This window comes from Pelodiscus sinensis, chromosome 14 (genome assembly GCF_049634645.1).
Source record: "Pelodiscus sinensis isolate JC-2024 chromosome 14, ASM4963464v1, whole genome shotgun sequence".
Taxonomy (NCBI): domain Eukaryota; kingdom Metazoa; phylum Chordata; order Testudines; family Trionychidae; genus Pelodiscus; species Pelodiscus sinensis.
In genome coordinates, this window is record NC_134724.1 from 26900959 (window position 1) to 26928255 (window position 27297).

The 27297-nt window shown below is 38.1% G+C and overlaps 1 protein-coding gene across 2 annotated transcripts in view; it reads left to right on the plus strand.

The window, feature by feature from the left end:
• UNC13C (unc-13 homolog C) overlaps positions 1 to 27297 on the plus strand; it is a 437647-nt gene that overhangs the window by 216640 nt on the left and 193710 nt on the right. For both annotated transcript variants that reach the window (XM_075897272.1, XM_075897271.1), the window contains 3 exons: positions 3116 to 3205; positions 4901 to 5029; positions 26036 to 26169. In XM_075897272.1, the coding sequence (XP_075753387.1) occupies positions 3116 to 3205; positions 4901 to 5029; positions 26036 to 26169 (353 nt within the window). The remainder of the gene's footprint in view (positions 1 to 3115; positions 3206 to 4900; positions 5030 to 26035; positions 26170 to 27297) is intronic.

A 27297-nucleotide genomic window follows, 5' to 3' on the forward strand; every position in this document is an offset into this window, starting at 1 on the left:
GTGTTCTTGATCTTATAACTCACTTGGTTAGGTCCAATAATGGTATCAGCAGAATGAATATGTGGACAAAGCTGGCAATGGGGTTTGTTGCAAGGGAAGGTACCAGGGTTGGTATTAGTGTGGTATGTCCTGTGGTGGTTGGTAAGAATCATCTTGAGGTTAGGTGGTTGTCTATAGGAGACTATGGGTCTGTCTCCCAGAGCCTCTTTGAGTATGGTATCCTGTTCCAGTATAGGCTGTAGTTTATTGATAATGTGTTGGACAGGTTTAAGTTGGGGGTTGTAGGTGATGACAAGTGGTGTTCTATTGTTGGTTTTCTTGGGTCTGTCTTGAAGTAGATGGTTTCTAGGTATTCGTCTGGCTCTTTCAATTTGCTTTTTTATTTCTCTGGGTGGGTAGTTGAGGTTTATAAATGCTTGGTAGAGATCCTGAAGCTTCTGGTCTCTGTCAGTGGGATTAGAGCAGATGCGGTTGTAACGAAGGGCTTGGCTATAGACGATGGATCGTGTGGTGTGTTCTGGATGGGAGCTGGAAGCATGTAGGTAACTGTATGAGTCGGTGGGTTTTCTGTAAAGAGTGGTGTCTAATTTTCCATTGTTGATTTGTACGGTGGTGTCCAGGAAGTGGATCTCTCGCGTAGAATGGTCCAGGCTGAGGTTGATGGTGGGGTGTAGGTTGTTGAAATCTCTGTGGAATATCTCCAGTGTTTCTTGGCCATGCGTCCAGATCATAAAGATGTCATCGATGTACCGTAGGTAGAGGAGGGGTGAAAGGGGACGGGAGTTGAGGAAACGTTCTAGGTCAGCCATAAAGATGTTAGCATACTGAGGGGCCATGCATGTACCCATGGCTGTGCCGCTGATCTGGAGGTATAAGTTGTTCTCAAACTGGAAATAATTGTGGGTGAGAACAAAGTTACATCGGTCTGCTATCAGGTTGGCAGTAGTGTCCTCTGGGATAGTGTTTCTAATTGCTTGTAATCCGTCTTCATGTGGGATGTTGGTATATAGAGCTTCTACATCCATGGTGGCAAGGATGGTATTATTGGGGAGGTTATCGATGTTTTGTAGTTTCCTTAGGAAGTCAATAGTGTCTCGGAGATAGCTGGGGATATTGGTTACGAAGGGTTTGAGAAGAGTGTCTACATAGCTGGATAGACCAGTAGTGAGCGTGCCAATACCAGAGATGATGGGACTTCTGGGGTGCTATAATAGCTTATTCTGAAATAACTGTGCAGTGTAGACATAGGTTAAATGACCACGAAAAATGTTTCCTGACTATCAATCTGCTTGCTAATATAGGGAATTCTTATTTCACTTACATTCAGATTCATTAAGCTTATTATGAAACTATAGGTTGAACCTCTCTAGTTCGACACTATCTGGTCTGGTAACATCAGTAGTCCGGCATGATTTTAGTTAAGTGGACATCCAGCTAATTAAAATCATGCCGGACCATGGATGTTGCTGGACCCTGAGGTTTCCTGTGGTCCTGTAAAGTTTGTTTACAGCCACCAGTCCAGGCTCTCAGTGTTCTGTGCTGTTATTTAGCTCTAATTTACCCCTAAATGTCTTCTAATAACCTAGTAAGCAGTGGAAGTGTTGGTAATTCTGAGAGACAATATTGGCATCCTGTGGTTTGGGAAATTCCCTGGATTGACACCACTTAGGTCCAGAGAGTGCCGGAAAAGAAAAGTTCAACCTGTATCTGATCTTTAGATTGTGTATTAATTATATCAATTACTCAAGGATCCCCAATTTTCATTTGAGGGTTGTCAGGTTCTTGTTCTAAGATCAGGCCCAGTATTATTGAAATATAGCAGTTACAAACACTTCAACTTCGTAAGACAGAGATACTACAGAATGTACATCTGCATGTCCGCTCATAACATCCCTCACAGAACAACTGGAAGTGTTGGCCATCATCTTCCTCATCACCATCCCCTTCCCCTTCATCACCAATGGCCATCATTGTGGCACCTCCGAAAGACTACGTCTCCTTCTCCTACTGCCCCTAAGCTGGGATGTCCCTTTCGTAACATGTTATGCTGATGCCGTTACATTTAATACATATTTAATAGGTGATTTTTCCTCTTTTCCTTATTTGTATTTTTCCCTTATTAATGTTGGAATATCTTTTTTCTATAGGTTTGTGTATCAATTATCTCAACTTAGTGTCAAATATGTCAATTCATTACCATGGCCCTTTTGCATTTAGGTATCACATTTGTTATTTCCATTCTAGCCAGTTATTTTGGTTTTTCCCAAGTTGTGGTGTACCTATTAAGTTTCAAAGGGTATGAACTTAGGAAAACCCCTCTGCCAATCTGCTTTAACACATCATATGTGAACCTTATGCTTTAGCTCATTGCCATGCAATAGATGAACCATCCTGAACATATGTATTCTCACTTTGTCATAGCTCAACATAACTTCTCTTCCTAGAGGCCACACAACAGTGTCTATCTCATACACATCATATTTGCAGTTTTACTAAGGCCCTTCACTTCTATTTTTAACTCCCTAAGTACTCTGAGTTTTCAATTGGGCTTTTAATCTGTACTAAGTTTGTTTAAAGTTTATGGGCCACAAGGTTTATGCTAACTTGCTGAAGCTAAAGCTTACAGAATATAGACCTGGATTTCTTGTGTATCTAGGGCAAAGTTGCATATAATGCAAAGAAAGCTAAGCTATAGTACCAATAAATATAACAAAGGCCAACTAGCCCACTGAGCTGTAGAACTGATTTATACATTATGTGAAGCAAACAAAAGGCTTCCCTTTAACTCATAAATAGCATTTCTTTAATCTTCTCATTGCAGAATTGTTTCTATGAGATTTTTAAGAGTAGGCAATGCAACATTTTTAAACTTGTTATCACAGACCGTAAGAGTTCCAAAAATGGTCAGTTTGGACCTTATGCTGTTCCCATTGATGTCAGTAGGTGTTTACTGGTGACTACAGGGGAAGTATACATGGACCAAACATGGAGCATTGTTAATAATCCCACCCACTGTGTTTATTGTTTTCTTTGTTTTCCTGAAAGATTTTTTTCCTTAACATTTAATGGTCTTGCCTTTAACATTATACTCATTTCCTTTTCCTCAATTAACTAGGATAACTTTCCTGCCAGTAATTCTGAAAGGCTACAAGACCTGAAATCAACAGTCGACCTGCTTACCAGCATCACTTTTTTTCGAATGAAGGTACCATAATTTCTCTGTTACTGGCACCAGAAAAACATAGCACACATTTATTTTCTAGGAAATTCATACTGTATTGGCTACTCTTGATCACCACTATTAAACGTCAGTGATTAGGATGGGCTCTTGATACCTTAGCTTGATGAATCCTTCACTGAGGCTAGATTTAAGTTTAAATTTAGATTTAAGTTTAGATTATAGTCTAAATTTGTATTTCAGCTGCTGCAGTTTTAATTAAATCCCTAAGCTGTCTGAAGATCTAGCTAAATGGAAATCTTTTACTGAAAGAATGAAAAAGTGAATCAATTCAGAAGTGCTGTACATTATCTTTATCTTTCTCTGGTTTAACTGAAGACATTATTGAACTGTAGCTCTTAAGAATCCACAGTAGAACCTCAGAGGTACAAACACAAATGGAGGTTGTTCATAACTCTGAAATGTTCAAAACTCTCAACCAGGCCTGCCAATGTGGTGAGAGGCAAAAGAGGGCAACTGCCCAGGCGATTCGTAGGTGCCTGGGGCTCCCAGCCACTGCCACTAGCCTAGGACCCTTTAAATATCTTCCAGCGCCCCAGGTGGCACATTGCAGATCCCCATGTCATGCATGCCAGGTGGCACTGTGAGCTGGCTACCCCAGCCCTTCCCCTTCCACCTGAGGCCTTGCTCCTTCTGAGAGCACGGAGCTAGCACCCTTGTCCAGAGGCCCAGTGGGTCTGTCGGCCCGCGTCCTCTCAACAAAATGTGGGTCTTTCAAAAGTTTAAAACTGAACGTTGCCTTAAGACAGCTTTGAAACTTTACTATGCAAGAAAAAAATGCTGCTTTTAACATTGTTAAATTAAACAAGCTCAGGAAGTTTCCTTACCTTGCCAATCTGTTTTAAACTTTCCCTTTCTTTTTTTAATAGTTGATATTTAACACAGTACTGTCCTCTACTTTATTCATTGGTTCATTTGTTTTATCTCTGTTGCCTGATTGCGTACAGTAATTCCTCATTTAACACTATAGATGCATTTCTGAAAATGTTTGTGCTAAACGAAAATGTGCTACGCGGGGTCAAATTTCCCATTAAAAATAATGGAAAAGATGGGGGTTGTGTTTCAGGTGATGGTGGCAAAGTCAATTTTTTGTTGGTGCTGGGTCATCAATGTCAACATTAGATATCTAGCAACACAAGATATCTAGCAACACAAATTGCCGCGGTTTGTTAAAACACAAAGATAAACACATAAGTGAGCGGAGGAGCGCTGTGACCACGTGTATTAATCTGCTCATGCGTATTACCGCTGTTTTCACCAACTTATACTGCCATGCAAAGTACTCCTCTACTTGATTATTTTCGTGTTATTTCGGGGATGGCCATGTTATTCAAAAAAGTTCCCTAAAAAAAAATCATGCTATTGTGAAAACGAGTTAAGTGGGCACATGTAATTACTGTTAAACATGTAATTACTGTACTTCCGGTTCCAAATGGGATGTGTAATTGACTGTTCATAACTCTGAGGTTATGCTGTATGTAACAGCTGTATTTATGAAGAGAATCTTTTGTTCAGTTTTATTCCCTTGCCATAGCTGAAACCAGCTTTACTCCTGCCAATTCTGCACTAGACAGATAATTCACAAGACAATGTATATGTAATTCTAGTCCAGCTGTTTCTGAAATTCTCTTTTTTTTCTGATTTTATTAAATCTTCTGTAAGGTCCTGGAACTGCAGAGTCCACCTCGAGCCAGTATGGTGGTTAAAGACTGTGTCAGAGCTTGCCTGGACTCTACCTACAAGTATATTTTTGACAACTGCTATGAACTCTATTCTCAGCTAATGGATCAGGTGAGACCAACTTTGGAATTTCTTGATGCCTTTTTTCATTCTTTTCTGATGTTTATGAGAGTCAGGTAGTAATACAATAATTACAGGACAAAAAGGAAATCAGTTGACCAATACATTTGAATAGTTTCATTATATATAAGTACTATGACTAAGAACTGTTATATCGGTAGGGTAAAAAGGGAGGAAGCAAGGTATAATAAACTCACAGATGGGTTATGGACACTAAAACAATTAACTATATGAATATCAAAATTAATGAGAAAATGTATAAATCCTTAAATATATATTCTTCCTTGCATGGGGCAAGAAGGTAAATATGTTTGTGACTTTCTGGAAGAAGAAAATAGAGTGATTACTGTGTGAGGTCAATAGGAAAATAGAAAAAAAAATCCCATATTTCTTCAAAACCATTCAATGGTTCCTTCCAGAGATTTATATGTTGCTCACTTTACTGGCTGTAGGAAAGAGGTGTTATAACCATTTGATGAAAGTGACATGCTGTATTCCTGGAGCTTTAGATTTATATTTTAACAACTAAGATGCATACTTTTTGTATTTACCTCAGAAGGAGTGGAATTTGGTATTGTTATTAAAAAAGGAAGGTGTTCCTGCTAGAATATTTCTGAATAAGGACCTATCAAGATCTCAAAAATCAATACAAAATGTAGCCATTTTCTTCTTTCAAATACCACCCCAATCTGTTGCAGATGTCACTTTTTTCTGTAAAGTGCTCAGGAAATCCATTTGATAAATGTTAAAATGAATAAGTTCACAACTCTGACCTACAAAAATACCCATGCCTATACAGAGCACCATTGGTTTCTCCATGTATCATTTGTACAATAACTTTGTCCTGTGAACGTTGGATGGAAATAATACTGACTGACTATTCCCACTTTGGAAAGAGTAAACTATCTAGTTAGGAAAAGACATATATGCTGTAAAGTGTATCCCATATAAGAATATTCTTCTTAGATGTGATTAGACACAGCAAATTGTTATCCAAAAGCAAACTGCTGTCAGATCCAAATACATGAATTCTGACATGCATCTGAGTCAAGGAGTGCAATGCATTGTATCCATGTTGTTCTGAAATGAGAAAGGACTGGGTTATGTTGTTTGAGTTTTGTTTTATGAGCAAACGGATTTATCTCTAGATATCAAACCTTGGGTGAGATAACCTTTCAATAGTACCCTTGAGCAAAACATTTCCTCTGCAAAAAATCAATGGAGTGAATTGAACCGCATTAAGGTTTGTCTGATAAAAACACAAGATTCAGTAACTTTAAGCCTCCAAATACATAAAGGGTGTATGTAGGGAATGAAATACTTCACATTTTTATTTGTTCACCCTTAAGGAGTTATTGACTATTTTGTCAATACTGATATGTCTTCTTACACTATAGCCAAGGACTTTTTTTATATTGTGCTTTTAAGGCATAGTCAGGTTGTAGTGGAAGCACCTTGTTGTGTCTTGATATCATAACACCTGCACATTTATCAGAGCCCTGTAATAACACACCAAGAAATGTTAAGGATAAGGTACTCAATCTCTGTTTTCACTGACCCTAAAGATATATAGTTTTCTAACACCAATTTTCATAGCTTTCTATAAATAAAGTCTCATTAAGGAACAGCCAGCATGGATTTGTAAAGAACAAATTGTGTCAAACCACTCTGATAGCTTTCTTCAATAGGATAACGAGTCTTGTGGATAAGGGAGAAGTGGTGGATGTGGTATACCTAGACTGTAGTAAGGCGTTTGATACAGTCTTGCATGATATTCTTATCAATAAACTAGCTAAATACAACTTAGATGGGGCTACTATAAGGTGGGTGCATAACTGTCTGGATAACCGTACTCAGAGAGTAGTTATTAATGGTTCACAATCCTCCTGGAAAGGCATAACAAGTGGGGTTCCACAGGGGTCTGTTTTGGGACCGGCTCTGTTCAATATCTTCATCAACGATTTAGATATTGGTATAGAAAGTATGCTTATTAAGTTTGCAGATGATACCAAGCTGGGAGGGGTTGCGACTAATCTGCAGGATAGGGTCATAATTCAAAATGACCTGGACAATTTGGAGGAATGATCTGAGGTAAATAGGATGAAGTTTAATAAAGACAAATGCAAAGTGCTCCACTTAGGAAGGAACAATCAGTTTCATACATACAGAATGGGAAGTGACTGTCTGGGAAGGAGTATGGCAGAAAGGGATCTAGGGGCTATAGTGGACCACAAGTTGAATATGAGTCAGCAGTGTGATGCTGTTGCAAAGAAAGCAAACATGATTCTGGGGTGCATTAACAGGTGTGTTGTGAGCAAGACACGAGAAGTCATTCTTCTACTCTACCCTGCGCTGGTTAGGCCTCAATTGGAGTATTGTGTTCAGTTCTGGGCACCGCATTCCAGAGAAGAGTAATGAGAATGATTAAAGGTCTAGAGAACATGACCTATTAGGGAAAGCTGAAGGAATTAGGTTTGTTTAGTTTAGAAAAGAGAAGATTGAGGGGGGACATGATAGCAGTTTTCAGATATCTAATAGGGTGTCAGAAGGAGGAGGGAGAAGACTTGTTCATCTTGGCCTCTGGGGATAGAACAAGAAGCAATGGGCTTAAACTTCAGCAAGGGAAGTTAAATGACAGGAAACAAAGGATAGTAATAAATTACCAGTTTTCACAATAGAGAGAGATAAACACTTGTATTCTGCAGTGATGTGTACTGGGACCAGTGCTTTTCAACATACTCGTGAATGCTCTGGAATAGAGGTAAAGAGAGGTAGCATAATTTGGTGATAATACAAAACTACTCAAGATAGTTAAGTCCACAGCAGATTTCCAAGAGTTACAAAAGGATCTCGCAAAACTGGGTGACTATGCAACAAAATGACAAATGATATTAACTGTCGATAAATGCAAAGTAATGCACATTAGAAAACCTAATTGAAACAAAAATACAAAATGATGGGCTCTAAATCCCTAAATCCCTTTGAAAATGATACTTAGTCTCCTAAATGCGTTAAGTACTGCACACAGAGCACCACAATGATTAAATACCTTTAAAAATATGGGCCTGTGTCACTTCTGAAAATGAGACTTATATATTTCTGGAAATTTGTGTTTGTATCTCTATAGAAAGTTAAGGACCTTTCACAGGTAATATCTTCAAGCTAATCTGTTATTTTTCTAGTTACTTTTTTTTTCCCCTATTTCCCAACCAGTTGTACTTGCATGTACATTCTACTGGTCTTAGAGGTTCCTTGTGATTCAGTATAGATAGTTCTCTATGACCTAGGCAGTGCCCAAGAATTGTGGCACTGAAAGGCATGGTGGAGTAGTTGAACTGGGGCCTTTGATTGGTGCCTTTTTCAGGGGGTGGGAATAGTGACATAGGCCAAGCATCTGATCTTTACAAATGATTTTAATGGCTTTAGGAATGTGCTAAAATACTTAAAATCTCATGGAAATCAGAATCATATTTTTTTAAAGAAAGTGCTAGATGACTGAACATTTGAACATAGCTGCTCCTTAGATTTCTGTAATATTTAAACTTCACTTCAGATTTTGCTGTATCCATCTGTGCTGTGTCAGCTATTTTTCTTGACTGCTCAGAAGCCATGGTGATATCATTTGGGACAGAAAATCAGTCACTAAATAGAGTAGGAATGTCTCAAGCTGAAAATAATATACTGAGTACAATGTACAGGAAGAAGTATGTTCTAGTTATTAGAGCAAGAGATGCACAGAAATCTCTTAACATCGATGGAACTTCCGGTATGCTTAAAGAATATGCATATGTTTTTCAAAGAGCAGCACCATAGTGATTTTCTATCAATAAGATTCATTGATACAGTTCTGTTTGATATTAGCCTTGAAGTCTGCTTCTGTTATGGAGATAATTTAGTCTTCTGCGGTGAATTTTGGAACAGTGACTCTCTATGCGGCAAGTGGCACCAACCCAGATTTCATTTAAAAAGTTTTAAACTGATCTGTCATTGTTTGTTATTGATTTTTACCACAGAGGCACAAAAAAGTTCTTAAATTATTTGAATTCCTATTAAGGTAGCTGGCATAGATCTTCATTCAGTCCCTTGAGACCACTGCAGATCATTTAAGTATAATTTGTGAATCCTAGATAATAGAAATCTCTAATATGTTGTGTTGTTCTAACGTACAAACCTCTACTCAGATGCCTGTTCTTTTTCTTTCTTTGTTTCCTTGAGATTGAAATTATGAACAAAGCACATAAGAAAAGGTTTTAAAAATACTGAAATTACTGGACATTTAACAAATAAAAGGCTATGTGAGGGCCCGATTTTAGAGCATGATGATGTTGCAAATATGCAGGACCTGAGATGCAGAGGGAAAGGTGCCTAAAAACCATGCCATGGCTTCTAGGACTCATCAATTAATAATGAATCAATATACAGTACTATGTAGCACTTTAAAGACTAACAAGATGTTGGGTATGATGTCCATCTTCTTGCACTTGGATAGAAAGATGATGTCTGTCTGAATCTGTGCAAGTTTTTTCATATGGTTGATTGATTTCCATTCCAAACAGCTAAATGTAGTGCCTTGCATGTAGAATAGTGAATCAATCTTTGAGTGCTTGTACTAGCATTTGTCCTCCACCAGATTCAACTGCACAGTGTGTAATGGTTTGAGTTAGTAGGAGGAACAGCTGCTGAGCATCATAATTTGTTGCCATACGATTATTCTTCTACTCCAGTCCTAGAGCCTCCTGCAAGCAGAAATGGCCCACTGCATAATACAGAGAAGCCAGCTAGCTACTTTAAATTGTGTTTGCTGCAACAGCCCTGTAGAGATCAGTCTGCTTGGCTGAGGATCACTACAGTGGATCACGTCCTGCTATCACCCACACTATGTCCTGACTGGTGGGGAGGGACTTGTGAAATTCCTAGAAGCTGAGGACCGCAGGCCATTCAAACAGGTTTTTCCTGCAGATGAAGAAAAGAAAATAAAGACCCACAAATAAAAGAAACAGAGAAACACCTGCTATAGGCAATGATTAGGTAATAGCATAACCCAGAGCTATGGGCTGGCCAGGAAATGAGAGTTTCTAAATTTTTTGTTTCACGTTGGAAAAAAAAATAAACCTTTTAAATATTTTTCACAGAAGAGATTACATAAGAGAGGCTCTAGAATATCCCATTACTTAGGGCACTCAACTGAGATATGGGTATCCCAGCTTCTAGTCCTTGCTCTGCCTGATTCAGGCTTTTGGTTGTTCTAGGGTGAGTCTCTCTGGTATAGACATAGCTTTTCTCTCATTTTGACCAGAACTTCCATCTTGCACCACAGTGAACTTTCTGATGAAAATTTAATCAAAACCTGATCTAGACAGTGCTTGGTCCTGCCATGAGGGCAGGGGACTGAACTCAATGACTTCTCAAGGTCCCTTCCAGTTCTATGATTCTATAAAATCCAGAGCAATACATTTCCACTAAAAGTTTAAATTTCAATGTCAGCATTTTCCGATGGAAAAAGCTTTTATTCTGACCAGCTCAACAGAGCATCTCTATTTCTCAAGCTCCACTAAATAAAAAGGATGAGAAATTTTGCGCAAATGAGAACAAGATGACTCTAGTGCACTCTAATACAAGCTAAATCCATATTATTATGAGAAGAAGAATAGAATATAGTGAGTGTGTAGTCTTAGATCCCTCTTTTCTCCTTTGAGGTATGGGTAATTCCTATTGACATCATAGAGTTCCAGTAGAGGAGAAAGATTTAGTCTTTTTTTCCCCTCTACCCTAACATGCATTCAAGATTCTTTAAAAAGTTTGGTAAAATAAAATCAGATACCCTCATGTAATACATATTTGACCTTTGCAGATTCATTTCCAGTTGAAGCTGCCTTTGCATGAGTTTGGAAGGGGATCCATGGACACACAAGAATTTAGAAAATCTATTCCATAATTAAAAATGGTTTTTTTTCTCTATTCATGCTGTAATATTTTACTCTTTTGCTCAATTCTCTTGGTTTGGTTTGTTTTCTCTCTCTCTTTTCTCTTATAAGCATTATACTGAATGCTGATGAGAAATCTTCAGAAACTAGTCTTATAGTAAAATCTCTTGAGGTTTTTTGTACTTGGATGCAGTTATGCAGTTTTATTTATTTTACTTTCTTCAAAAACAAAAGAACAAGGGATGGGAGGGGAGTTAGTGGGCTTGATTCTGAAATTAATAGGAAATGGTAACAAGTAAGCAAGCATGATCTACATTTGCAATTATCAGGTTTAGCTTTGAGAAGGTGGATGGGTGTGGGTAGCTTTCCATTCGCCCCCCTGCCCGTCCCCACCTCCCCTCCACAAAACTAACCTTTATTATTCATTTAAGCTCTCAAACCCCATATAGCTGATCTATGACACATCCATCTCTTGACATCTAGTTTTAAAATGTAATTTTATTTTAAATTTGTTGTTGTCCTTTATTTTTAAAATCCCATCTATATTCTGTGAGGGAACATCTACACTGCATAGCTATTTTGGGATACTGGAAGTATCCTAAAATAGCTACCCCGCGTCTTAACAAGCCATCTATTGTTTCAAAGTATTTTTCAAAATAACAGGAGCGCTATTTCGGCATCCCGATAACCCTTGTTCCACAAGGGTTAAGGGATGTCTCCAAATAATGTGTTATTTTGAAATTTGGTGCTGTGTAGACATGCCAAATTTCAAAATAACCTATTTTGAAATTCAATCGAAATAAGATACGTAATTTGCATAACGCAAATTGCGTGTCTTATTTTGACTTTAGGGTTCTGTATATATGCACCCTGAGTGTTTTTATTAAGCTCTCATTTGGTTTCTAAGTGTTCCATAAAATGTCCATTTGTTTACCAGGTCGATTTTGTCAAATACGTATGTTTTCACATAAAATGCTTCATACTTTCCATGGTTTCTTGTACCTAATAAATTAATCATGAAGCAGTCTTTGACTAAGTGCTTATACATGCTGTTATTCTGCAACAGATTAAAGTGCTCAGGATGTAACAATGTGAGTTAGTAGAAGGAACAGCTGCTGAGGGTCATAGCTTTTTTGCCATGTGACAGTCACATTTCACTGTTAACATTTACACTGCTGCAGCTGCAATATGGTCTGTTAAATATAACATGCACTTGCCTCTACGCAGAGCCCATTAAAGTAAAATAGTTAAAATGGAATATAAACCAAACTCCATTAGTCTTATTTTCTTTCAGCTTCAAATTGTACCAAAATGCTACCTTCATCTAAAATATTTACATTCCTTTGCATGACTTTGAAAAAACAATACTATTTCTGTTGTCTGGGTATACTGAAAGAAGGATAGGAGACCCTTGATGTGAATTTTAATGAGGCCGCCACTTTATTATATAGATGTGTGGGGCATACAATGTACAGTGTAGGCAAATCCATGTTTCTTCAAATCATTACCCAAGGCTCCATCAACTCACCTTAATTTCCATCCTGGTCCGCAGCCAATGCATGTCTTGGACTTTGAAGGGTTAAGGTGATCTATGAGAATGGGGAAGGGGTAGTTTGGCATCCTGCCATATCAACCAACTCCCCTCCTCTGTGCTGTTCTTTTATCCATTACCTCCTTTTATGTCCTTTACCAGATAATTTTTCTAGTCCCTGGATGCCTTCCCTATGGAGTACTTGCGCTGGACATCTGCCCGGCCTCACATAATTAGTTGAGACATGGGCGGCCATCTTTTCTTCTCACAAGAAGTGTCAACCCTGAAACTTGCTGTGGGGAAGGTGAAAAAACCTCAGTCCACCAGAGCCAGTCTGTTGGTGTGGGAAAAATTCCTTCCCAGCCCTCCTTAAGAAGGCAAGACTAACCCACCAGATAGTCACCTTCTCAAGGAGTGGGAAGGTGGGTGCTGGCTTTGCTTTCTGGATGCACAAAGAGGCTTCCCCTGCCTGGGCTTGTATTTTATACCTTTTGAACCTCAGAATCCTGGGGGTCAGTGACTCAGCACTGCAAAGCTGCATGCCATCCACCTCTTTGCAGCAGTTTCTGACCTCATCCCTCCCCTTCTGCCATAAAGCAGAGCCATCCTCCTTTGGCAAGACCAGACAACTCCTCCCCTGCTTTACTGTGGGGCAGTAATTTTAGCAGGAACTTCCAAAGAAATAGTAATGTAATAGTTGTTCATTTTTTGTAAAGAATGGAAAATTAGTGACACCTTTATCCAAGTTTCTTTTTTTAGGGCATCTGGGTAGGCCAGTTGTCATTAGACATTATCTCTTACACCAAAGTGTCCAACCTACAGCCTGTGGGCCATACGTTGCCCACCAGAGCATTTTATAAGGTTTTTAGCTAACTTCAACTCTGTACACTAATGACAAATTGATTCATTAGCTTTTTGTTGTTGTTTACATAATTTTAGTTTACAGAAGCATGTAACTAGACAATTCTGTGTATAAAAACAACCTAATTACATACCAAACAAACCCAACTTAAAATATAAATCAATATATAATAAATCAATATTAAAATATAGAGAATCTGTTTAGCTCATGCAAGCTTGTATTATACAAGGCCCTCCTCTGTAATAAGGCAGCACACCTCTGTCTTACACAATTATTTTAAAGCTCTATCTTCCAATGAATGCAGTGAGAGCACCTGAAATAAAAAAATTCGATGAATATTTACTGAGAGAGAAAATTGAATTAACTCTGGCTTGGATATGTTACACTCGTCCTTCTGTTCATTTTCTGAAGATATTCCAGAGGATTAATTTGCTGGCAGCAATGTTATTAAAACAAACAATCTGAGAATTGTGCAGTTATGAGCAAGAATAAATGTTAAGCAAATTTTAGGGAATAATTTCAGAATGCAAAATTTTGAAAATAGCTACATGGAAAATGCCTAACATGAACACAACTTTAATAACTGGCACTAAAAGCATTTATTACAGCACAAGTGGCAGAACTATTTTCAGGAGACTAGATTTAATAGGGAGATGATTCAGATAGTTAAGAAATCATTCAAACAGTGCATTTTCAGTGGTTTTCCCAAACATTGGTGTGGAAATGGGGAGTCTGACTTACTGTGTGGTCTTCTGTGTAGGTTGCCCACCAGTATGCAAATGTTGAGTCTAAGCATACAATATTCTGTCTAAGCATACAAGTCATTAACATTAGTAACGCTACGGAAATGCAGTAGGTAGTCAGTTGCCCTGTATGCTGCCATAATCATAATAAGCAACAATAATAACCCATATACCCTTGGCCTCGTGCTTGCTTCTCTAGCTCTGACTGCCCCAAATTCCAGTCTTAGGTCACAGACATTCTTGACTAGCTTCACTCCTGGGCACACACTACTTTCACATGAACTCTAAGGGTATGACTACACATCAAAGTTATTTCAGAATACCAGAGAATCCTGAAATAGCTACCCCATGTCTTTTTACCACGTCCGCTATTTCGAAATATAGTAGACGTGCTATTTTGCCATCCCTGTAAACCTTATTGTACGAGGAATAAGGGATAGCTTAAAACTGTGCTGTGTTGTGAAATTTGGTTTTGTGTAGACAGCACCAAATGACCAAATAAACTATTCTGAGTTTTGGGTGCCGTGTAAATGCACCCTCAGTGAGGAGTGGGAATGTTGTATAGTGTTTCATAAACAGTAATTGGGAGAAAAGGGAGGAGTCCACTAAAGGTGATGCAGATAAGGATGTGCATGCAATTGTGGGATAGGCTCTGGGAAGAATTTGACTTGCCACTGTGATGCCTCCTACTGGCTGCCCTAGGGATTGGCTCTGTATGTCAGTGCATCCTCTTTTGGTGATGTCTGGCCACTGTCACTTCTGCTCCAGGAACCCAAATCACTCCCAGCACCATGGTGTCCTCTTCATAGCACAGCCCTGTGGCTCTGCCACACTCTGTATTCCTCCCTCCCACGGGACATGGTTGCAGTCCCTTAGTCCAGCCACTTCCTCAGTGGCAAATAATGAAGGACTCAGGTCTGGTGCCCATTATTCCAGGTCTCAACCCAGGGATCCTGTATTTGGCTTCCACTTTCTGCGTCTCATCCCAACTCCCTAGTAGATCTCCCTGGGCCACTTCCCATAGCCTTAGCACTCTCTTTGCTCTTGCCTCATGACCTCAGCCTGCAGACCCCTGCTACCTCCAAGAGCTGCCTTTAGCTTCCTGGGTCTCTGCCTGCTGAGTCCAGAGCACTTGCTGCCCTCTGCCTGCAAGTCAGCTTATCCTTCCCCCTATTCAAGCTCCAGGGAGTGACTGAAGATGCTCTGTTCCTCTGACTTCTGTGGAGCCTCTCAACGGCTCTATTAACCCTTTTGAGCCCAGTATGTAGGGGGTACCCCATCACACACGAGAGACAGATTAGCCCAAAACAGTGAAAGATGGTTCTTATGTGGCTGACTGCTTGCTTGCCCCTTCAAGACAGTTGATGGCTCACAATCTCATGGCTGAAAAACAGGTTGTGTGATGGATCATCAATGTCAGTACTGATCCCTTGTGCTCCTACTTCATGCAGAAACAGAACACATACATCTCTAGCTATATTTCTATACTGTCTGACCTGGTATGTGTCTGTGTACTATACATAGTGTGTATGTGTCTGTGTATTAGTGTGTCTGTGTCTAGGGGTTGCTCTATGCCCTTATTGGCCTCTTTCCACAGAATACACTGGAATACACTGAAGGTATCTGCCATGGTATTTCCTGAGAATTAGTAATTCTCTGAATTTTAAGTGAAAAGTAAATGACACTGTCTATTATGAAGTTAAATGTGAGGTCCTTTGTAGTTCATATAAAGCAGAATTTTGAGGGCTTGTAAGCTGTGTGAAACAATAGTTAACAGAATTCACAAAAACCTTTGATTACTTCTGTTGTCCCACAGCACTGTTCCATCTACCCATCACCACACTGGAGAATCAGATTTTCCGCTTAGTCTATGTTTACACTGCAGCGCTATTTCGAAATAGATATTCTGTGTCTATTGAAAACGCCCGTTATTTTGAAATATAACAGGCTCGCTATTCTGATGTCCCTGTAAACCTCATTCTATGAGGAGTAAGGGACATTTTGGAATACGAATTTATTTGGAAATAAGTGCTGTGTAGACAGCGCCAAATTTTGAAATAAGTTATTTCAAAATAACATCGAAATAAACTACGCAATTTGCGTATCTTATTTTGCATATCTTATCTTTGTGTATCAAACTTTGTATCTTTTTTTGACCTCTGGTGCAGTATAGCTGCACCCTTAGGGTACATCTAAACTACATTTTTTTTTCGAAAGAGGATATGCAAATTCCTGCAGAATTTTCTTCTGATCTCACTTTTGAAAGAGGATTGTTTGAAAGTGAAAATAGTCTGGATGTGGTTTTTTTTTCAGGAAAGAAAACCCTTTTTCAAAAAAACCTGCATAAACCTCTTTTTTAAGGAAGAGTGTTTTTTTTTTTTTTTCAAAAAAGGGGTTTTTTCTGAAAAAAATGCATCCAGACTACTTTCACTTTTGAAAGATCGTCTTTCAAAAGTGAGATTGAAAGAAGATATGCAAATTCCACAAAGCTCTTTCGGAAAAAAAACATAGTCGAGACATAGCCTTACTGATAAATGTTTGTTAGAAAGGGAATGTATTAGCATGAAGTTTTACCAGTGAATGGCAAGCATTTCTGGGGTGCAACATGGTGATTGCTAACAGTATGCAACCATTCCATAATCCTGTTTTGTGCCAGGAAATAAGAAATAGCATATCTAGCTGCTAAAAACCAAATGATGACTATATTATATAATTCATGATATACAGACATATCCCCCATCTTCACTGGCAGGTATCCTATTGGCCTCATTATTTGAGAGAAAATACTCTGGTGAGAAAAAAAAACGACTAGCAAGCAGCAGTGTATTCAGCTCCTCAGGGAGCCTCTGCAACACATTTACTTTCTCATGAATACTGTGCAATGAGTGGAAAAGCTGGCTGCCTTACACTGAGATGGATAGAAAAGCAGTTTTTAAAGCATTTACGCAGAGTATAAATATGCCACAGTCTCTATTATCTTTTTCTTGAGCAAACAAAAGAATTGGCTGTAGCTCACAAACTCTGCAGTCACTTCAGCAATTCTTTTGGCAGCCTCCTTCACCTGGTGAGAATGGTAAAAAGCAATCAGCCTGCCCCTGTTCTCCAAATGGCTCTTAGCTCAATACAAAGGATTTAATATCCCTTACTAGCAGAAAGATGTTGACATTTTCTGTATCTGACAACTATCAGAGACTGTTATTGAAATTCTGTGTATTTTTGGAGACATGTTCATAATCAGTTATTCAATTTGTGTTGAATTTGTAAATATTTTCTGTCAAACTCATACAAATAAGGTGGTCATTTGAAATAGCGGTTAATATGTTACATACTGAGTGAAATTTTCAAAGGGACCCTCAGGTATGTTGACATTGCAATCAGAGGTGTAACTGCAATAGAGTTTGACATATACACTCCAGCTTTCATCCAGCTAGCACAACTAAACTAGCTGTGAAAATGTGGCAGAGTCAGCATAGATGAGGACCACAAATACACATACAGGACATTCAGTGATCGCCCCATGTTGACACCCATGCGGTCACATCTTTATTTCTAGTTTTAGCCATACTAACTAGATTAAAAGTAGTGCAAATATGCCAAGGATAGCAGCAATCACACCTCCAATTGCAGTATATACAGTGAACGCTTTATCTGGCACTCAGTTAACCAGAAAGCGTTGTTAACCGGCATTATCCCCAGCCACAATACCGCCGTGTCTTCAGGCGCACACACCTGACTTCCACCTGTACAGCTGGCCATTGCAGGGCTTCTGACGGCTGGCCCTGCTGGCTGATGTCATCAGCACATGCCTCCTTTCCCCTCAGCCTGACTTGAGCTATCCAGAACTAGATCTGCTAGTAGGGGGCGGGAGCAGAGCAATAAGCTTTGTTATCTGGCACATTCAATTAAGCAGCAACTCCCATTCCTATGAGTGCCAGATAAAAAAGCTTTCACTGTACATTCCTTTTTGTGACTTAGGCACCACGTCCTCTGGACTTTCAATAAGATTAGTTTCCTAAATGCCTATGTCATTTTTGAAATCAGGACTTAGGTGTCTGGGTACTAAAGAAACTTTGAGAACAGACCAAAGCCTCCCCCAATTTCTGGAATGGGGATTTGATAGAACAGTGAGCAATGTGAGGCTTATAATGCATGAGAAGGAGAGGGAATTGAGAGCTAAGGGGGCTTTCTTTTTCCTCCATTCTATCCCCTCTACATAGGCATGGCTAGTATTTGACTTGTTCATTTGTACGCCACAGTAGTATTGTACCTGGCGCATCAGCGTAATGCCTATGGGTTGTGCTTTCTACACTACTGTTAGTACATTCATGAGATACAGCAGAGTCTGTTTTCTCTTCTCCCTCTGAACCTGATTGTTCCAATATAAAAAAACAAAAGAATTTTCTTTAAAATCTATTTAAATTAATTTAATTCCACTCAATCCAATGACCCCTTTTTGACCCTCCAAAACATTTGCTAGGTGAAGGAACATTTGGTTAGGTGAAAAACATTCTTTTCTTCATTATGGTGAATACCTGCTGTCTTTCAGATTACCATAGTACAAACATCAAAAGAATCATAAAAAAATCAGAAGGACTGTTATGATCATTTCACATGACTTCTCATGTCACAGAGGCCATTCCATTTCTTGTCATAATTGTGCATCAAGCCCATAACTTCTAATTGAAGAACATGATTTGTGCTCAGAGATAATTTTCTGTATAAAAGTTCTTTACTAATTTTTCCAAGAAAACATAATTTTAATCTTCAAATGAAATGTGTAATTAAGCAATGAATGCTTGGGCTACTAAAAAAAGTGTGAAAAATAGTAAGTGGGGAGGTTTTTGGTATGAACAAATTTAAAAAGCTCTAGCACTATACCTGGTATTGATTGCAAGAGTCAGGCCCATAATCTGGGGTTATATTGGTCAAGATATATAATTTGATTTTCTTCTCCAAGAACATGTGAAATCCTAGCACCTTGAAGTTGATAGCAATGTTGGCATTGATTTGAGTGAAGCCAGGATTTTACTCTTTGTTAATATGTTGCAAATAACTTTTCTCAAACTCTTATTCTCATTATACTGTAACTGGGCTTTTTTATGTGATTGTAGAGAGTTGGTTATACAGCCTCTATTCCACGTACAACCCTATAACTGTCAGTAATTGTACAGAAGTAAATAAAGACCCATAATTTAAAGAATGCACCATAGAGGTTAATGCCTATAGATCATATTTATGACCCCGAGTAAACATTCTGGGTACCAGCTTAAATATAAATCAATGGTGCACCTATAAGACAAAGAGGCTGTTGATTGAGAGAATTTTTGGAATCTTGGAGCCGGTATATATAAGTTATATTCCTAACTGAATTAAGAAATTGAGCTTATTAGTTTTATACCTTGCTCTAAATAATTGGGCATAAACACTGAGGATCTGTAATATGAGACAAGATTATCTAGTGCCATTGCTTCAGTGCCTCTATGTTGTACTGTATTTATATGATGATGATATAAAACTTCTGAATGAATGAAGAGAAAATGACTCAAAATTTCACACTAATACACTGAAGCATTAGTCAATCATATTGCACCTACAGGTTGCCAAAGTCAGACACGGGACTCACAGATTTGTCCAACCACTCTGTTTATTAGCAAAGCCACTCTGCTAATACATCCAGAAAATGTGAGTACCATATAAGGTTCAAACCCCTTGATTTATACAGTCAAAAGAAAGCCAAATTAACAAGATTAAAAGTTGGCAAAACTTCACATGATTAGTATGAGGTAGTCAAGTATCTTCATTTCCATATCAAGCACACAACAATCTCCTGTCCATATCTCCCTGGTTATCTCAATTACTTTTTGCCTAGCACCTAATGTTTCCTTTTCCTGTTACACCAGGTATACCTGGCTAGCACTCTGATCTGCATACCTACAAACAACATTAACAATATTAACATAATTTCCTCTTTCCTGTTCAGAGACAGTGTTCCTTCAACTTATTCAATTATTACAGTATAATTCATCTTTCTCTTACAATATAATTCTTTCTACTTTCACAAGGGGTTTCTAAATTCTTTCATTTTGTAATTCATCTTGATAAAAGTTTTCATCTCATAGGCCACCTCTCATCCCATTGACAATTGTGATGATCTCCTTCCCATTTTTTATGGCATATCCCTGTGACAGCTTAAGCATTAGCTGAAATATAATAAGAGAATGTACTTGCGTAATTCATCTCTCTATGCTTACAAAATTTACAAAGGCTTTGCAGACCAGCAGTGAACCACTGATACAGATGAATGAGTGGGATTTATTGACAATTTATTAGTGGAAATCATTAATAGATTGCTTTAATTGTCACCAATTTGGTCTAATGCAGAAACTGGATTCTAATTATGAACCCAACATCTTCTGAGTGCAAGAGAAGATAGTGAAAAGCAATCATTGTGTGGTTCATATTCGTATTTTATAGTGCTAATAATATTGCATTGTTGATGGAAGCTTTATTTCAGATTTGATGGTATAAAATAAGATCCAAAGTTCCCCCATATCTGCTATTAACATTTTATATTAAGGATAATTCTAAAACTTCAGTACATTTCACTACTTCAACATTCAGCAGGGTATCAGCACATATTATGGAGTGTTGCTCCTAAACTTGTATGTGATGAGGTGAGGTCACAGAAGACACAAGGGGAGGGGAGGAAAAGGGGCATCCTGAGGTGCTGACAAGGCCACTGCCACTCACCTTCCTGCTCTCTGGGGCTTCTCATCACCGGGTCCTACTGGGACAGCTCCTTTGGTCTCCCTCAGCCAGGGCACCAAGCTGAGATCAATCCCCTCCCCCCAAGAAGCAATACAAACAGACACTGAATTACCTCAGGCCTAAGGAAAGTGCAGATTAAAGCTCAGTTTCCTGAGATACCACTCCCCAAATGGGATCAGAACTCCATATGAATTATTTAGGTAAGCCCCCTTTAACAATGAAAGGAAGAATGTGTACACTGATTGCCTGCCCCGCAGGGAACAATTATTTACACTGGGCTTGATAGAAAATAAATGTGATTTTTATTAAGCAGTAGGATTTAAGTGGTAATAAGTAAGAACAGTCAGAGCAAAGTAGATTACAAACTCAAAATAACAGAAAATGCTTAGCTAATTCTACACTAAAACCTCAATACAAACTTATTACAAACTCATTACAAACTCACCCTAAAACTATTTCTTTTTCAGCCAAGCCTTCTAAACTAGGACTATTCCTCACCCTTGGGGCTTTGGTTCGTTCCCTTGGGTGTGTCCAGCCAGCCCAAAGACAAAGAAGCTCCTAAGCTTCTCCTTGTAAAGATTCTCACATTTGCATGGGGAGCTGCCTGACAAGTCCCTACCAGTTAGGTAGTTGATGTGACTCCTAAGACCCACCACTGCTAAGACTTAAGGACAAAAGGCTGTTTGCATATGATTGCCCAGACATTGAGGTGTTCTAGCCTTGGAACCACCCTTGATGGCTTTCATTTGCACATTTAAAAACCATAAACCATACACCATAGGTCTAATTTTATACACAAGAATGATACATACACTAAAATAAGATAAACAGATCCAGCGGATTAAGACATTAAGATTGATAGGTTACATGAGGCAATTTGTTCAAAGCATCTTTGAGTTATGCATGTTTGTGTTCATAAGACCATTTCACATCTTTTTATGGTATTTCCTCCTCCTATTCCTCCTATTTGTCTAGTGCAGGGGTGTTCAAACTTTTTTCAAAGAGGGCCAGATTTGATGAAGTGAACATGCGTGAGGGCTGACCATTTTGCCTGACATTCTTTGAACCATTAAAATTAAATGCAAATTAACTATTTTATGCAAAGTTTATTGCAAACAGCATACTTTTCATTTCGTCACATGGATGACAAATCTAAACAGGTGTTAAATCACTCTGCCTTTCATATCTGAAGGCCAGATGAAAAAAAAATCCAGGAAGCTGAAATATATGTCAGGAACATTGTAAAGTACATTACATATTATTGGTAATAAAGGTTGTCTGTCAACTTTTAAGTTCAAAAAATATGAACAGGAACATAACACCAAGTATACATGTTGTGTCCAAATATATTTATAACTGATTTAGATCAACTGACATTAACTGAGATTTTACAATGTATTCATCTCAATACATATGGATTCGTTGGGGGCCATAAAAGATAGATATTGCCAAATTACCTGTGGGGCCGTATTAAACCGGAACACGGGCCGCAATTGGCCCGCGGGCCGGACTTTGGACATGCCTGGCTAGTGCCTTGGCACTTCCAAGATACCATTGTTGATGGTGATGTTACTCATTAATATCTTGTAGCTTTTGCTACTTGACAGACTTTTATTATGAGATTGGAATCAGCACCAAAAAAAAAAAAATTCCTTCATTGCTTATTGCCCTAGAAGTTTCTGATTTAAACTCATTCAGTAAGTAATATATCCCTCGAAATGAAAGGAAGGCAACTTTAGAAAACTCTTCATTTAAGAGAGTCACTAAATGGTGCACAATATCTATGGACCAGGGATGTTGTCTTCCTGATATATTTGTGGATTTACGTTTCTTTCAACATTTTTAAACTTGTTAAAAGAAAAAGTAGGATCTTAATAACAATGCTATTCTCTAAAATGATAGGCAGCGTACACCAGTGTTTCTCAAAGTGATCCATGAAACCACTTTGAGAAACCTGCTAACTGGCCACTCTGGTGTGTTTATTTACTGGCTCCGCGGCCACGAAGCCTCAGAGCTGGGCCACTGTTTCCTGTGGCTACGCTTAGCAAACCAGGGCCAATATAAGACAGTAAATAAACACACCGGACCAATCAGTTACTAAGTTTCTCAAAGTGATTTTGCAGCCCACTTTGAGGAACACGGGTATACACATTAGTGTATACCAGTGTATATGAGATATCTCAGGTTCTTTATGCACCTCAGTGATATTATAAATCAAATACTGCACAATCTCCTGATGTTGGGTTTGATTTATATTTTCCCAAGGAGAGCTTCTTTTTTGTGTGTTGTTTGCATAACCAAAGGAGATTTGTGAGTAAGACTGTTACAGCAACTTTTTTTTAGTTTAGTCATATAGATTTTCCTATATCAGTTAGGAGAGCATACTATTTAGCCATGTTTATACTCTAGTAATTAATTTTTTCATGTTAATTTTATACAAATTAAATCTTGATGTTCAAAAAGGTATCTCCCGTGACTGCTAGTCCATTAGTGTATTATACAAGCAAGTCTACTTGATATTATTTTCTAAAAAGGAAAAATGCATGTTATAGGGAACTAAATAGATATGAAGATAAAGCGTAAGCCCTAGATTTGTCCTTACAATAGCAAAATTACAACAGACCAATGTCTTCTAAGAGCATGCAGAAGGGAAAACATTACTTGCATTCCCATTTAATGAGAGGCTGTACTATTTGACTGCTAGGGTACATCTAAACTACACCCCTCTGTCGGCAGAGGGACGTAGTTTAGACGTACCCTTAATGACACGCTAATATTGAGCTTATGTCTCCAGAACCTAGACTTGAGCAGAGCAGCATTGAATTAAACTTGCTAAGCAAGGACATTATTGATGTGGTACTTCAATTCCCAACTACAGCACTAAAACATAGTATCATTTTTCTCATTTAGAAATGTTTCTTACACTCTCTGACAAGTGTTTATTATACAGTGTGTCAATAATTCATATGAAAATGAACATTTTTATGTAAATATGACCTAAACGCTTTTGTTGTTTCATCCAACATTTATTGAAATAGTATATCCTTGCTGGATTGTAACACATGGAGTAGTAATTGTTTGGTCCTATGCTATCTAGGATTCATTAATTCAGTATATGGAAATTTCTGTGTGCTAACATCTTAATGTAAACAAATCTTTAAATGTCTAAAAGTAATACTTAATTTAAAATTTCAATCTATTTCTGTACCAGAGAAGCCCATGGCAAATAGTCTTGATGCTATTTTTACAGAGACCAAACACCTTTGTAGTGTATTGAGACATAGAATTTTCACATAAATGCCAAAGGGTTGTTTCAGCTACATGTTGCTATGAATTATCTGAAATATTGTTATTGAAATGTGTTAATGGATTTTCCCTACTAAATGTGAAATAGCTCTGTATCGTAAAACTGCTTTTCATTTAGTTTGAGTAAAAGATATTATGCCACTATGAAAGAATGGTGCTAGAAATAAATCTCTACTATTAAAAATACAGGGCACTATAATGAAAGTGTAATCTACATGAGGTGAAAGACTTCAGTGTTGAAATTAATGCATGGATATTCCTTTCTCTTTTTTAAAAGTTCCTCCATTTGCAGGGCAATTGCAAGTTGGCTGTAATATGAGTCACACCAACCATTGTAAATTTTACTAAGCATTTCCTTTAATTCAGTCACATTAGACTTCTGAACATTTGAAGTTCAGCTGTGTACATAACAGTGATTAATGATTCTTTTCTAATATATATCATGAAGATTGCTGCAAATTAATTATTATTACACATTGTTAAAATTTCCATTCTGCCTTTCCCAACTCTTTATTAATAAATAATCTTATAGCATCAGCTAACTTTGAAATAATATATAATGAGAATAATAAAGCTATGTTTGAAGACATACAATGTTTATTTCATGTTGTCATAGTTAAGAAATAAAAGATATAATGTACATATATTTAATCATTCACAATTATTTTCTCTGTAGCATTAACTGTCTCTCTGTCTTTATATATGAGCTTGATGAAACCTTGTTATAGATTTAATTATGACTAATTCAGATTCAGAGATGTGAACTCTTACTGTTTAATTAACATAACTGTAAGGATGCGCCTCTGCCTAGGTGTTTGGACTGAGTGGACATAGAAGCTTATTGTTTTGATTAGTATTATTTTGCATAGGTTGCGGGAAGGGAATGCAGGACACATGAACACTGAGAACAGAGAAAGAGAGAGGTAAAAAGTAAGGAAGCCAAGCACTAAATATGTGTGTTCGTGTGTGCATACACCAGCAAATAAAGGAAGCGATTCCTACCAATATCAGTGGTTATTCAGGCAGGATAGTCACATGTAGCTCTTTAAAGTATGTCCGTTGAATCTGTTCACAATTATTGTGTCTCACTTAGGGGTTAATTAGTGGCGATTTATAAAGTACAGGCATTGTTTGCATGCACTTTTCTCATAGCTTTGCAACTTTTTGTCACTTGGTTTTCTGCAATTTATTTATTTTTATTGGCTCTGGTGTAAATGTGGGGTCTTTGTTGTACAGGTTGGTGTCTGAAAAGCTAAAAATGGAGATGTTCCATTGTTTGGGAGATTAGATTAAAATTTGCTAAATCCAGAGTACACTTTCGGAAAGTGTAACTGAGTGAGGCAAAAAGGACGACATTGTCAATTAAAGTTATTTCAGCAACAGAATGCTGATAGGTCCAGCTAGGCAATAGTGGTCAAAATAAGGGGTGAGGGAAATATAAACTCTATTATTTGCCAGATTTGTTAATAATGTAAAAGGATTATTTAGTTTTCAGAAAGATACATAGATTTCTGTTTTTAATTCCACACCAATCTGTTTTATTGCCAACAAATCATAATCGTATATTAAGAAATGCTCCACATTGCTGCTCCCAGATGTCTGATACAACACTTTACTCAGTAGGTTGTGAATTAGTAAAACACTAAATATTAGATAGGAATGGATTAAAATGCAAAGGAATTAAGAATATGTTTAAATTTGTGGGATTTGGGCATGTGCTTAAAGTGTAACACATGTTAGTGTCCTTTCCTGAACTAGTAACAAAGTGATCTATGCCATCAGTCTTTTTCTCTCTCTCTCCTTAGCAACAATGAATAATTGAAATAATAAAATTTAGATATTTTCCCTAAATTTTGTTAACAGGGTAAGAAGCAGGAAGTTCCTCGGGAAGAGCAGGGACCAACCACTAAGAATTTGGATTTCTGGGCCCAGCTGATTACTCTAATGGTCACCATCATCGATGAGGATAAAACAGCATACACACCTATCTTGAACCAGTAAGTACACTTTGGAAATTTCTATGAAGAATGAGGGATTTAAGGAAACGAAATACACTGGATTTGGATGTGATCAGATTTGACTAAGTGGCAAGACCTGAAAGGTAATAGCTTAAAACGGCACTTGGTACATTAAAAACCAAAAACCAAAAGAAACCTCTCTTTCCTCAAAAGCAAAACAGCTAAGAAAATGACGACTAATCTCCTCCTCAATTCAAAAATAGAAAATGAATAGCAATAGACATCAGCTGTGTCCTTAAGGATATTCCAAACCCAAAAATCCTTGAATTAAAAACCTCTTAAATTCCCAACTCTACATTAATAGATAACCTTTTAGATTAAGCTAACAATGAAATAATTTATTGTGAGAATAATGCAGGCGCGTTTGAAGAGATACAATGCCTATTTCATGTCATGGTTGGTTAATAACTAAAAGGTTCAAAGTACATATATTTGAACATTCATAAAAAACCTTATTTTCTCTGACTTGCTGGAGATGGTTCACCATGGCCACACAAAGCTCCACTGCAATTGTCAGGGCCCTGCCTCTGTGGCTATGATGGTAAAATCAGGACTGAAGGCTAAGAGAAACCAGGCTAGTTACCTGTCACTTCCTTTATAAGCCCCAGGCTTTCCAGTATCAGAGGGGTAGCCGTGTTAGTCTGAAACTGCAAAAGCGATGAGAAGTCCTGTGGCATCTTATAGACTAACAGATTTATTGGAGCATAAGCTTTCATGAGCAAAGACCCACTTCGTCAGATGCATGTGATGCTTTCCAGAAGGAGTTGTCCAAGGCCGGCTGCAGCAGCTGGCGCCCTAGGCAGAATGCACGATCGGTGCCCCGCCTGCAGGGCCGTCAATGGACTGATGTCATCATCGGGCGCCCTAGGCGGTGGCCGAGTCTGCCTATAATCACGGGCTGCCCCTGCTTTCCAGTAGTGAGTTCTTACACTGTTGACAATGAAGAATAATAGAATTTTCATTTTTCTCCAACATTTATTTCCAGAATTTTTGAGAGTGCTAATTTTACATATTTTGTGGGGGAACAGAAAGCATTGTGATAGAGCACTTTGAATAGCAGCAGTCATCTGTGTGACTGATGAGACATGACTTGATTGCCTCAATAGT